The sequence below is a fragment of the Pongo abelii genome, chromosome 2 (assembly GCF_028885655.2).
Source record: "Pongo abelii isolate AG06213 chromosome 2, NHGRI_mPonAbe1-v2.0_pri, whole genome shotgun sequence".
NCBI classification, from domain to species: Eukaryota; Metazoa; Chordata; class Mammalia; order Primates; family Hominidae; genus Pongo; species Pongo abelii.
The window spans coordinates 140,366,168-140,380,723 of NC_085928.1; the positions used below are offsets into that span (position 1 = coordinate 140,366,168).

Below are 14,556 nucleotides of genomic sequence, written 5' to 3' on the forward strand. Positions count from 1 at the left end.
TCGGGGATCCCATGGCTGGGGGGGCATCTCTAGGGCGCCGCCCCGCTGCCGTGAGCTGGGGACGTTGCGGGCACACGACGGGGCGGGTGCGGGATCTTGGGGGGGGCTCCCGAGATAGCGGCTGGGCGGGGAACTCCTTCCTCAGCCTCTCTCTCGTCAGCGCCGCTTCTCCTGGTTTCTCTTGCAGATGCTGCTGCTAGGGGTGGTGGGAGCAGCCGTGGGACGCGTGGCCGGGAGCGGGGGTGACAGCCTGGGATTCCTTGGGCTTCTCTTCCTTGTCCTCCTCCTCTCCTCTCTATTCCCAGTGTGGCCGTGGCTGACACTAAAGACTTTGTAGCCATCAACCCGAGTGCAGTTTCGATGGAAAATGAAGGTAAAGGCCCCTGGCCGACCGGTTGCAACGCGGAGTTGAGGGTGTGGTGGTTTGCTTTTAAGTTGTCTTTGTTTTTCCACCTTTTTATTTTCGTGAGCTTATTTATTTACTGTGTATGTGAAGTGTCCAAGGATTTGCTTACTTAGGGTATCCAGCTTTTATTTTGGTAACATGGGGCATTTGAGAGATTGAGGTTCTGTGGGTGACTGAGCTTGATTCAGCTTTCTTGAGGAATTCCTGCTTTCTTCAGCTTAGGGAATGGGAGGGAAGTTTTCATTTCAGATAGCGTCTGTGCATGTTTACATAGCTATTTGAAAGGAATTACTCAAGGGGAAGTGGAAATGGGGGACAAGGGGATGGGCTGCATCTCTGTATATTGGCGTTTCAAGCCTCGATGTGGTGTGTGGCAGGATTCATTTATAAGAAAGCAAGCCATGTTTTATTATCTCTAGCATTGGGGAAAAAAGCTCATTGTTTTTCAGTTCACACACACACAAAAAACAGTGAATTTAATGAAATGTTATGAGGTGAGTGCTTTCCTTAAAGTTCCACCCTATTTCAAAACATCATTTAGGAGGTTGACAGCGGAACCTGTTTGTTCACTGTACACTTTGGACACATTAGATCGTCATTCACATGTTACATGATCCCTTTGGCCTCGTTAAAATATTTAATGCTTTTCCTATACAGCACTGATTATTTTTAAAATTGTTGAGCATTGTGAATAAGTGATTTTTTTTTCCCCCTCCTGAAACAACACTTATTCTTTGGACTGACTTCTGACTTGTGCGTGATCATTTTTTTTTTCTTCTGCCTTTAACCGGGCTGCAAAATACTATAAAAGATACTTAACAAATGACAGTTTTTTCCTCTTGTATAATTTGTTTTAAAAAATATGTGTCTGGTATAAAGGAGCTGCAGTCTTGCTTGCTGGCTGCTTCTAATTTGTTTTTCCATTGTTGAGAATGTAAGCTTGATTGTCTGACTAGGACTAGTAATTTTGAAATGGATATTTCTTATAGATGCAGTAATCTGTTTTGCTATCTGAGACCTCTGGGCTATGTAGGGAATATGATGAGAGGCATGATTATACTGTCCAATTTTACTCTGGATGGATAATTGGCGGAAGACATTTTCTGAAATACTAAAGTGTATAACTGCAGAGGAGTTATACTGTCTAATTGGGTCTTGAGAAACATTTGAAAGCAGTAATGTTTTTGGTGATAAGGAAAATCACTTTTCTGAGCCTTTTTCCTCTCTTTTAAGTTTATTGATTTAAGAAAGGCAAATCCATTCTGCACATGAGACAAAGAATGTTAAATGCATTCATGTACTTGTTTCTTGGTAGAAACATCTTGAATAACTTCTGACATTTAATGTATCTTTATGAGCTTGTTTTCAGAATGGTACCAGATTTAAGAGGGTAGCCTAAAGTAGGTGGATTCTTTCATGTTGCTTTTGTTTCTTGATCTCTCAGGAAGAAGAGCACGAGTAATAAAGCCGATTCTCATTATCTACTGAGGTGGGAGGGGGTAGTTGTGAGATAGGAGAATGGTGCCTGCTTGTGTCTGTCTCTGTATTTTGTGGCCAAATATGAATTTTATGGTTTCATAGTAAAAGATTATACAGTTCTTAAAAACGTGTGGGGTTTTCTGTCCCATTATTCTTGACCATCAAGAGACCATTTTTGTCAGTTTCTCACTATCGTAACTTTTTTTATGCATAAACAGTTTGAAGAAGAACCCGTATATAGCCTAGAAATTTTCAAAAGTGACTGACCATGTTAAACTACATAGATTGATACCTGTGCCTTTTTATTGTTCACTTGCCTTTTTATAGTTTTCATCCTTCTTTGATATGGTGTAGTATTAACAATTTGGAGGTGTGAAACAAAAATGGATTCAAGTCTTGACTAACTTGCCTTGAACCACTTAAAGCTGTGTGATTTTAGGTAAAATACTTCACCTTTCTGAGCCTGTATTTCTTCATCTATAAATTGGGATTGATAATCTTTAACTCACAGAGTTGAGAGGATTAAATGAGAAACTCTGCATAAATTCTCTTGTGAGATAGGAATGATAACGTTTAAGAGCTTGAGTTGTGGTGGAACCATGCAAACTGATTTGAATGCTGGATTCGTTGCTTACCATTTGGCTTTGTGCATATTAAAGTTTTCTGTGCTTCCGTTTCTTCATAAAATAAAGATAATGATAGAACCTACCTTATGAGGTTGTTGTAAACATTCAAACAGTATCTGGCACATAGTAAGTGCTCAGTAGATGTTAATTATAAATAGCCTAGTTGAATGTTTGATACATGCTAATAGGCCACCTGGCATTAATATTGTCATGACAGTTAAATGTTGGAAGGGGGAACAAGTAGTGGCCAAAATGCTCAAAATGAAGTTGTCGTTGTTAGTTGAGAGATGAGTGGAGTTAGATAAGGAATTTTCTATGGCATTAGTGCTTTTAAGCCTACAGAAAAAGTTAGGGCTCTACCAAGAAGCCAGGGTCCAGTATAGAAAGAGACAGGTTTGGATTTGAAGCCCGACAGGTAATGTTTTCCTCTCCTAAAAAATCTGACAAGTTACTAGGCTTCTAAGCTTTCTCAGCCTCTAAGTTTTCTCATCTGTAAATGAGATAATGCCCTCTTGCAAAGTTGATGGGAGTAATAAATGAAGCCGCCAGAGCAATGTTTGACATACAGTTAACTTGGATGAATTGAGTGATGCTGCTGTTTAACAGAGAATCCTCCAGTAGGTATGCAGGTAAGTTATATTTGTAGGTGTGAACAGTGTAGAATTGATAGTGGTTTCCTAGAGCATCAGCATGAAGGTTCTTAGGTAACTTACAGTGGTGTGGGGAGGAAATGGTTTCATCCATGTGTTGGTTCCTTCAGCAATGGTGGTATTTTCTTTGGCACTTCAGTTTCGATTCTTCTGGACCTTTTTCCCAGGGCCCATTTAAACTTTCTCTGCAAAGCTTGACCAATTTTTAGCTGTAGACTCCAGGATGTTTCATGAACACTTTCTGCTTGTCACTAGGAACATTTAAAATGTTAATTTCCTGGAATTTTTGGACTACTTAACATTCAGTCGTGAGTTAGGATTTTATCCAGATCCTTTGGAATTTCTTTTTACATGTTTATCACAAATCTAAACAGAACCACTTAGGAATCTTGAGATGCACAAGTAAACAGCTCTTACCCGATTTTTAAAAGTTAATTGCATGTTTAAAGTGATAGCTTACTAGAAAAGATATGTCTAGCTGGAGAAGCTTGCAAATAGGTTTTCCTTTCAAATAATGGATTTATTTTTTGGAATAAATTTGGCCTTTCCCATAGAAAATTCACTGTGACTTTAATACACATGAAACTTTAATATAGCCTTAAATGTTTGACTAGTGGATAGAAATGTAATAGTCTTCAGGATTTCGGGACATGGTTAATTTAAGATTATAGACAGAGCTAATAGGTGTAGAGAACAATGCCCCAATCTTTTTCGTTTGAAAATGGTTGTATTTACACTTTACTTTTAAAAGCAGTTTCTTAATTCAATTTCAAATTGTTAATCAGCTAGGAATGTCTCAAGAAAAAATTGTGTTACTATAGTTGGAGAAGCTATAGGGAAAAAGGGATGAGAAGCCACCTTAATTTTATTCCTTTAACTGAAAATAGGAAACCAGGTTATAAAAATATTTTATATCTTTGGGTGTGGGAAATATAGTTTATGTTGTTTGCAGTTTTGTCCATAAAATGATAGTCTTAATTAGTACTCTGAAAAAGAGTTGAAACTAAAAGAGATTGTATATATGACAACATTTTATAAACTGTAGTAATTTAAGCCAGAGGATGCTGTAGAGAGTACTTGTATGCAATAGCCTTCTGACAGTTGGATTCCAAATACTTGATTTGTCTTCATATTTTTGTCATTCATTTAAAGTCAGCAGAATTCAGGTCTGTTAACCCGAAGCATTATGAAACAAAATAGTTTCCTAGGGAACACACCCCTAGGGGCCCAGGACTGATTTTGGAGATCTTAGTTAGCCATGATCTGTTTTACAAGGTTAAATTTTGTTTTAAAGGTGCCGAGAACACTGTGGCTTGATGATAAAGTTAACATGAATTTTAAATTACACTGTTGTTACATGTAGCATCTTAAAATATCTTAAGGATCAGTTCAAGAGGTCCCCTCACATTTACTTTGTTGAAACAAATTCTTTTTAATAATGGTTTCAGGCATCAGTTGTGACAAGGTTATCTTTATGCTTTTCATGTAGACAAATGTTGGTAAAAGGCAGTAAAGGGTGCATTCTGAGGTTAATGCCATCATTTCATAAAAGAAAAGATTTCTCAAAAAAAGACTAAATTGATAATTTCCTCTTGGATGTATATGACTGCTACTTATATGCATTTGTTAATACAGTTGACCCTTGAACAATGTGGGGGTTGGGGTGCTGACCCACCATGCAGTCGAAAATCTGCGTGTAACTTATAACTCTCTGAAAACTTCACTACTAATAGTCTCTACTGTTGCCTGGAAGCCTTACTGATAACATAAATAGTCAATTAACACATACTTTGTATGTTATATGTATTATATACTGTATTCTTGCAATAAAGTAGAGAAAAAAACTTACCAAGAAAATTATAAGGAGGAGAAAATATATTTATAATTCATTAAGCAGAAGTGGATCACAATAAAGGTCTTCATCCTCATTGTCTTCACGTTGAGTAGGCTGAAGAAGAGGAGGGGTTGGTCTTGCTGTCTCGGGTGACAGAAGCAAATCTGAGTATAAGTAGACCTTTACAGTTGAAACTCATGTTGTTAAAGAGTCAACTGTGTATCTTCTGTCTTCAGGCTTTAAGGTGCTACTGACAAAAGTATAAATCGTAGAATTACAAATAAATTACTCCAATTGTGTTAAATTAGGTTAGTTTAGACTAAACTTGTGATGTGTTTAGAAAAAGTTTGAATGAAATGTTGAAAAGCTGTCCTAGGTTATAGACAGAAGACAGTAATAGTCGGGGTCAGAAGCATTATCTTAAGATGGCTGTAACTGGGTGTCTGATTCAATTTCTATCTCTGCTTTTTTTATTCTGCTATAGGTATTAGAGAATATATGAATTGGAATTATTTAATATACCTGTTAGTTGTAATTGCTTTCTTAAGTAAAGGCCTTTTGGTTTGCCATTTGATCATTTTGTAAGCATGCTGACCTAAACTCGTGTCCCTCAGAAGGAAATGCATTAATTTAGTATGACATCCTTTTTTTCTTTGTGCTTTTTTTTTTTTTTTTTTTTGAGATGGAGTCTCACTCTGTAACCCAGGCTGGAACACAGTAGCATCATTATAGCTCACCAAAGCCCCTAACTCCTGGACTAATGCGATCTCCCTGCCTTAGCCTCCTGAGTAGCTGGGATTGTAAGCACACATCACTATACCCAGCTAATTTCTTAATTTTTTTAAAGACGAGGTCTTGATGTATTGCCCAGGCTGGTCTTGAACTCCTGGACTCAAACAGTCTTATTGCCTTGGCCTCCCAAATTGTTGGAATTACAGGCATGAGCCACTGTGCCCAGCTTTAGTATGACATTCTTTATTCTTTTAGAAAGCTTTGAGATATTGATGCATCCTTATAGAAATTACTTCCATGTATTCATTTACTTACTTAAAACAGCTTGATAAAGTTGGAAAAAGCAGGACCCTAGATAATAAATATATTCGCCATCAGCCTTTTATAGGAAAACTCAGAAATAATAAGTGGAAATATTTAGGATGTCACTCATCAGACATTTTTTTGAATATGTAAATGTGTTTTTTGAAAATTTAAACATGCAAAGTAAAAATTAAAAGTTGCGGTTAAGTTGTGAATTTCAGAAATTTATCTTGGTTATGGTGTCCTGAAGTTAAAAAGGATAGAGCATTTAGTACATTAGTACATAAACGTTCTGTTATTCTCTGCCTAAGGGCAAGATCCAACTTTGAACCAGGTCCTGGATTTCCTCTCGTCTTAAATTGGAGCCTTTTTCATTTGTAGTATAAATAATTTAGCCTTTTGATGCTGTGATTTTATTTGTATATGTTATATATGAGATTTATATCTCTCTTTGTATGCAGGCATTTCACTAGGTTTTGTTTGGCCATCTATTTTAGTGTTTCCCTAGCAGCATGTTTGCTTTACCTGCCTTCATCTAGGTTTCTACATCAGCAGGGGTGGAAATATTAGTTGGTTTAATTAAGCTTTCTTTGGGAGTTGTACCTTACTTGCTCTGTTGAGTGTCAGTTCTACCTTCTTTTGAAGCAGGCAAAAGCAGTTCATGGCACAAATGCCAGAAATTGCATGCAAACCACTTTGTAGTGGTATGCAAACTAATTTCTGCTGTGTCCTTTTCTTAGTGCTTGTGAGGGTTACTGTTTACTTAAGAGTTAATATTTGGCTTATGAAACTAGTATCAGATGAGAAATTCCAGCATCCCTCCCCACCCCAGAGAAAGATGTGGTCATTGTGGACTGCTCTGAAGTCTGCCAGCCCTCTATCCTAAAAGTTGGTAGATCAGTTATTATATCTTGATATGTACCCCTAATTCATATGAGGGACCAAGAGAGATTAGTTACTCCTGATTTCTTCTGTTAGAAGACAAAAGGGAGTTTGGTTTGTATCTATATTAGAGTAATGGGAATGAAGGGTAGGGATGGATGATGGAGATATTTTACTCCTAGGAAAAATCAGCAGGACTTGGACAGTGACTAGATACAGAGAATTAAGGGAATAGTTGAATCAGACATGACTGCAAGATGTCGTTTGGGTCAGTGAAGGTGCCATTGATTGTGGTTGAAGGAGTGAGCCGATTTAGGGGCTGGCTGAAGGGAGTATATAGGTCAGACTGTCGTGATGTGAGGCTCATATAGCTATGCATGGAGAGAGGTTTTAAATCAAGCACCAGGATTCAAAGTGAGCTCTTGAAGGCAGAGACCTGAATTTGTCCTTTATTCATCTTGAACAGACTCTGGGATGTACAAAATGTCAATTGAATGAAAATGCTGGCTTCTTCCTTCTAACTAAGTGGTTTTCATCTTGGGATTATTTTGCCCCCAAGGGACATTTGGCAGTGTTTAGAGAAATGCTGGGTTGCCACAACTCAAAGTATGCTACTGGCATCCAGTGTGTAGAGACCAGGGATGCTGGTAAAGCATGCTACAATCCGTAAGACAGCATCTTCTACCTCCCCCTGCCACCCTCAAAATTTTTTAGCCCCAGATGTCAATGGTGCCAAGATTGAGAAACACTTTTCTAATAAACGGCAAGGAAGTTGACTCCTCTAAGCCTTGGTTTCCTCACTTGTAAAGAGATGATGACTACTTCGGGTTTGTTAGAATTAGACCAGGCAGGGTGTGTACAAGTGCCTGGCATGAAAGAGCCTCTCAGCAAATGCTGATTTCCCTTACCTTACTTGATGAATAGATTTAGGGGAGTTACTTTTGGTCTTTTAACTGCTAATTTCAAGGCTTCACATTTTTTTTTTTTTTTTTTTTCTGAGAGGTGAGTGGGATGCCTAGGAAACATAGAGTAGCTTTTATAATCTTAATGCTTTTCTCATGGTTTTATCAAATTGTGATTTTGATTATACTTTGGTTTGGGTTTGTGCTATTTCAGGATTCAGTATTTAGTGTTCACCTAGCAGTAGACAATGAAGTTAAACCCTTAATATAGATCAATGGAGTTATGCCCTTAAATTTTACTTTTTAGCCTGTAAATACATTTTATGTATTATTTATTGCTCACAGAACTGTTATTGTTTGGAAGCAATTTTACTATTCTTTGAAATCAAGACCAAAATGTACTGAATTATTTCTCATGGAAAATGCTAGACCTCTTGTGTCTATTGCCTTTTTCCTTTTAACCATTTATTAATTCTAAGTAGACCCCTCCCTGAAGTCAGAACTCTTCCTTAGATTTCCTTTGTAGGGTCTTCATTAGGTGGCTTTCTTTTGCTTGTCAGGTGCCTTTTTACTTTCTTTTGTAAGGTGTTGAATGTTCCCTTTATTTTGTAAGGAGTTGAATGTTTCAGTGATGTTAGGGACAGGACCACCTATATTTTCATCTCTAATACCAATCCCTTAGTGGTCTATTCCAGTCATAGCCTCAGTGTTTAAAGTCTCCTTACATGTACATAGCTGTGTGGCATTCTCATTTTTAGGGAGTCACTGGAATTCTTTGCTGCTATTTCTTTCCTTTTAGGAAAAAAGCCGGTTTACTCTAGATGGAATTACTGTAGGTTTGTTTGAGTTCGGTAAACTATGTATTGGACTTACTAGTGTACGTTTTTTAATTAATTGCAGGTGGAATTTAGAAATAACATGCCTGTTTTTCATCTTTAACTAAGATTATTAAATATTCCATTCATTAATCAGTTGGTTAGAAAAATTAGCTTTTGAGGAACACCACTTAAAAATGGAAAATAATAATAGAGTACATTTTGTGACAGCAAATAAATTATCGTTTAACTTAACCCTATAGGGTTCAAAGTTGGTAGCTTTAAATGATATTAAATTGTATTTCACCATCAACTGCTTTTAAAGGCTTACGTGGCTCCCCATTGTGCCTGTAGTTATTTAGGTCTGGAAGCACAGGGTGTTAAGAATGCCACCATAATGTCTTTTCATAAGGGTTTGGTTTGTCATAGCCTGTAAAATTAGGTTCACCAATTAGCTGCTTTATGAAATGAATGTCATTGGTCATGGTGGGGGAGGTATTAGGAGAAGGTATAAAGGAATCTAAAAAAACTTTCTTTCTCTCCCTCCCTCCCTTCTTTCCTTCTGCCCCTTCCTCCCCCCTTTCCTTTCCTTTCCTTTTTCCTCCTTACTCTTTCCCCTTTCCTTTCCTTTCCTTTCCATCTTCTGTATTGCTAATAAAATAATTGTTGCTCACTGAAGGCTTTAAAAAACACTGGTTGCATGCTTAATATAGGATGGCAACAAAATGGACAGGTTTAAAAAATATGTAGATGGTATGATACCCCTTTCCCCCATCCTTGTACCAAATTTCTTTCAAACTTAGAATAATTTATACAAACAGATGTATCAGTAGATGGAGTATTATGCCCAGTTTTTAATTTAATGATCAAAAAATGCCACATTCTTTCCAGAGTGGCAGTATAATTCAGGTGTAGTTAACTGTTGGATGTAAATTCAATTATAGTAGAAATATTTACTTTACTTTGAGAGGTTTTTCTAAAATCTTCTAAAATTATGTTGATTTTTAAAATTTGAAATAACTTTAGACTTACATAAAAGGTGTAAAAATAGTACAAAGAGGTCCTGGATATCTTTTGCCCAGTTACTCCTAATGTTAACATCTTATATAACCATAGTATAATTATTAAAACCAGGACATTCACATTTATAAACTATCCTTTTTCTAGTTCAGGATCCAATTTGGGATCCTACCTTGCATTTAGTTATCATCTTAGTCTCCTCCCATCTGTTAAGCTTTTCAGTCTTTTCTTCCTCTCATCTTTTATAAATGTTCTGACACTTTTGAAGAGTACTGTTAGTTATTTTTTAGAATGTTTCTCAATTTGGGGTTGTCAGATCTTCACCCATGATTAGCATGTCTTATGATGGGTGAAGTTAATGTGATCACTTGGTTAAGGCTGTGTCTGACAGATTTCTTCATTGTAAAGTTACTGTTTTTTCCTTTGTAATTAATAATAAATGTTCATTTTGACCTTGTAGTTGTATAATAATTAGTAATTCCTTTGTAATTCATACCTTCCTCTAGTGGGGAGGTACTGCAAATATGCTGTGTCCCATCATACTTTTCATGGGCCAGTTTTGCAATATCCTGTGTTCCATCATACTTTACATGGGCCTGTTTTGCAATCTATCAATGGTTCTTAACTGGCAGCAGTTATTACTGCTTTGGTCTTTGCTTAATGGCGAGTTTTCTATTTCACTCATTCTTACTATATTTGGAATTCTACAATTAAGGAAGTACTGTCCCCTTTCCTTTACTTATTATCCAATTAATTTATTTACATGGCTTTGTGGATATTTTACTTTATGGGTTAAAATCCAGTAATTGTTGCTCAAGTCATTCTCGCTTTGGTTATTGAGGGCACTTGAAAATTTGTTCCTGTGTCCTTTCTACAATACCCTCTCTCATTTTGTGAGCACTAATTTACTTTCTGGTATCACATGATGTTCTGGGTGTATCTTGTATTTTTCCTGCTTGCACCAGCCATGGAATCAACCATTTTTCCAGGGAGCTGAGTTCATTTTACTAGAGAATGATATCTAGAAACCAAGATCTGGGTACCAGGTGTGCTCCATGCTACTGGGTGTCATTGCTTCTAGGCTCTCTTCGTAGATAGAGCTAGCAGTATATATGTTTAGTAACATGTATGAACACATATTTTTATTTTCTTATCCATCCATCTATGTATATAAATAAAAAACTGTACCAGTGATGCTGCCGGTTCCGTTCTTCCACCATAGGGTCCATTTTGGTCTTTTTTCCTCTTCAGGCTTTTTCTCTTGCTTTGTTACTTCCTTCTCCAAAGGTGAGAAACTGTTCTCAAGCACAGTATATTGACTTACTTGTTTCATCCAAGTACACACAAACAAAAGTAGTTTTAGAATTACTAATCTATTCGTTCCCTGGTGAGAAACACAGTTTTAAACTAGAGTACAATATTTGTCTCTAACTTTATGGTATACAGGCAAATTCTGTTTTCAGAAGTTACTTGGGTTCTTTTCATCCCTGCCTAAGGGTTATGTTAGTCATTTGTAATAAAATTAGGTTCACTTGTTATTGTTTGTATGCTGTTTTAAGTTCCTCCTACATCCTGTTTCATCATAGCACAGTATCCCTCTCCCATTTATTTATGATAAAGATGTGTTCTTAAAAGTACTGGATTTGCTTAAGGTTGGGTACAGCTGTAATTGCTTTGCCAGATAGCAGTTAAAGGACATGTGCTTTGGCAATCATTCTCTTGGGCTTTCTTGCCTGGTTCCTTAGTTACAGCTCTCATTTCTACATCGTTTACACTTGGGAATTGATATCAGCTGTGGCCCCATAACTGTCAGTGCTTGAAATCATGCCCATCGACTAAATCTTACTTGTTCTGGATGCACAGTTTTAGACCCAGAGCCACCTACAGTATGAATACTAATTCTCTTATAGCTGTGGTAAATCTTGAATTGTTTTGTAGACCCTATCCTTTACTGGGTTTTTCTTTTTCAGGATAGAATCACTTACCACAAAATTTATCATTTTAAACTGTATAATTCGGTGGTTTTTAGTATAGTCACAAAATTGTATATTGATAGAATTCTAGAACATTTTTATCACCCCAGAAAGAAACCCCTTACCCATTAGCAGTCACTTCCCATTCTCCCCTTTCGCTAGCCCCTGGTAACCACTAATCTACTTTGTCTTTATGGATTTGCCTGTTTTGGGCATTTTCATATAAATGGAATCATACAATATGTGACCTTTTATGTCTGGCTTCTAGCACGTGTTAGTACTTCATTTCTTTTTGCGATGGAATAATATTCCATTGTATGGATATACACATTTTGTTTATTCATCAGTTTCTAATTTTTGTCAAAAAATAACACTATTGTGAGCATTCATGTATGGGTTTTTGTGTAAACATGTTTTCAGTTTTTTCAGGTGTATACTTAGGAGTAGAAGTGCTGGGTCATGGTAATTCTATCTTTAATTTATTGAGTAACTGCCATGGTGGTTGAACCATTTTTTCATTCCCACTAGCAGTGTATGAGGATTCCATTTAATTAATTTCTCCACATCCTCTTCAACACTTTGCTGTTTTTTTTTTTTTCATTGCATCCTAGGGGGTATGAGGTGGTTTCACATTGTAGTTTTGATTTGCGTTTCCGAAATGACTAATGATACGTCAAGGATCTTTTGCATGGATTTTTCATGCAAAAGAATGAAGGTGGGCTCTTATCTCACAGCATACGCAAAAATCATTTCTGCACTCTGACTTCTAATCTGTTGGTTTATAAGTCTTTGCTGATCCAAGTACCACAATGTTTTGGTTACTGTAGATGTTGTGATAAGTTAGTTTTGAAACTAGGAAGTGTGATGTGCTTATTGGTTATTTGTATATCTTTGGAGAAATGTCTATTCAAATCTTTTGACCATTTTGTAATTTGGTTATTTACTTTTTTGTTGAGTTGTAAGAGTTCTTTATATATGTGTGTGTACACACACACACACACATTTATTCCGGATACTGGATAGGAATATATTCTATACTTATACCAGTTTACAAAGACATTTACCTAAGAGTGTTCACTGCAGCAATGTTTATAAGATAATTATCAGAGATATGGTTTGTAAATATTTCTCCAATTCTGTGGATTACCTGTTCACTTTCTGAATGGTGTCCTCTACATCAGAAACTTTTAAAATTATGATGAAGTCCAATTTATATATGTTTTTCTTTTATTGTTTGTGCTTTATATATCTAGGAAACCATTGCCTGATTCAATGTGATGAAGATTATAAGAATTTTATAGTTTAACTCTCATGCTTGATCCATTTTGAGTTCATTTTTGCATACGATGTGACATAAGGGCCCACCTTCATTCTTTTGCATGGAATATCCAGTTATCCCAATACTGTTTGTTAAAAAGACGATTCTTTCTCCATTGAATGTCTTGGCACCCTTGTCAAAAATCAATTGACCAGAAATTATGCGTTTATATCTAGACTCTCAATTCTATTTTGTTGGTTTATATATCTTTGCTGATGTTAAGTACCATAATGTTTTGATTACTGTAGGTTTTGTAGTAAGTTAATTTTGAAACTGGAAGTGTGAGACCTTTAACAGTGTCTGCCTTTCTTTCTTTCTTTCTTTTTTTCAGATTGTTTTGTCTATTCTGGGTCCCTTGCATTTCCATATGAATTTTAGAATCAGTTTGTCCATTTCTGTTAAAAAGGCAGTTGGGATTTTCATAAGCATTGCCTTGAATTGTCCTTTACTTTGAGAATATAATATTCTTACATAGGTACAAACATAAGACTTTTTGAGTACTATCTTTGGGTGTGACCTTATTCTAGGTAACAAGCATTTCACAGAAATAGAAGGCCAAAAGATACATGAAAAGATGTTCAACCTCAGTCATGAAGAAATGCAAATTAAAAACAAAATTATAATTTTTCACTTGTCAGATTGGCAAAGATTAGAGTGTAGTGATGACTAGTCTTGGCTAGACTGTGGGGAAAATAGAAGCTTCTGAGTTTGAAGTTTTTCACACAGTCCCTTTGGAGATCAGTAGGGGTGGCTATCAGAATAAAAAATATGAACAACCAAAGTTTCACTTTCAGAAATGTATTCTGTACTGTACTTGCACAAACATACCAAGAAGTTTGTACAGGATGTTTACTGCAGCAACATTTGTAATACCAAAAGACAGGAGTCAGCCTAAATGTCATCAAGAGGACTAGTTAAAATTGAAGTACTACATACAATGAAATGCCCTGTGAGCCATTGAAAAGAGTGAGGCAGGTTAGTATGTAAGGTGACATGGAGTCCAAGATGTATTGAATGACAAAATTTGTTATTGTGTGGTTCTATTAGTAATTTAAAAAAAAAACACCAGAAATACTTATATACACACCTGTATAGAAAATGGCTGGCAGTATACACAGAAATAGTTAACAGAGGTTACTTCTGGGCAGTAGGACTGGAAATCTCATTAAATCCTTTCTCATTACTTGACTTTTTTTAAAACAATGAGCAGGTTTTTATTTTCTGAAAAATCATTAAGAATGACTTAGTGTAAGTAAAATTAAAATTAATACTACTCTTTAGGAATAAGATACTTGTTTTTTTCTGTCAGTTTGATTGTTTTATATATAATATCTGTTGGTCTCCAGAGCAGTTTGATTGTTTCGTATATAATCCCTGTTGGTATCCAGAGGTAAATGCATTTTATTGTGATTTTTATTGCTGTGTGGAAAATGGACTAGAATTAGTTCTTGGGTACAAATATTTAATAATATTTAGAACCATATTTTTCATTTCTACATATTGTAAGTATGGGAGAAAAATAAGATTTATCTTTTAAGAATTGTGATTGTGCTAGTTTTTAATTCATCAAATGAAGAATATTTAATTCTTTAAGTACAAAGAATATTTAAGAATAC

The 14,556-nt window shown here is 36.0% G+C and overlaps 1 protein-coding gene across 7 annotated transcripts in view; it reads left to right on the forward strand.

Moving 5' to 3' along the window:
- The window catches only part of ATP2C1 (ATPase secretory pathway Ca2+ transporting 1), a 160,058-nt gene that overhangs the window by 41,737 nt on the left and 103,765 nt on the right, over nt 1-14,556 (forward strand). The window contains exon 2 of one of the 7 annotated variants that reach the window (XM_024245401.3): nt 306-373. The exons of 4 other annotated variants lie outside the window; for them this stretch is intronic. In XM_024245401.3, coding sequence (XP_024101169.1) covers nt 368-373 — 6 coding nt within the window. In that variant the 5' untranslated portion in view covers nt 306-367. Of the gene's footprint in view, nt 1-187; nt 374-14,556 lie in introns of those variants that run through there. 2 more of the 7 variants (XM_024245400.3, XM_063722186.1) reach the window with 2 other exon arrangements.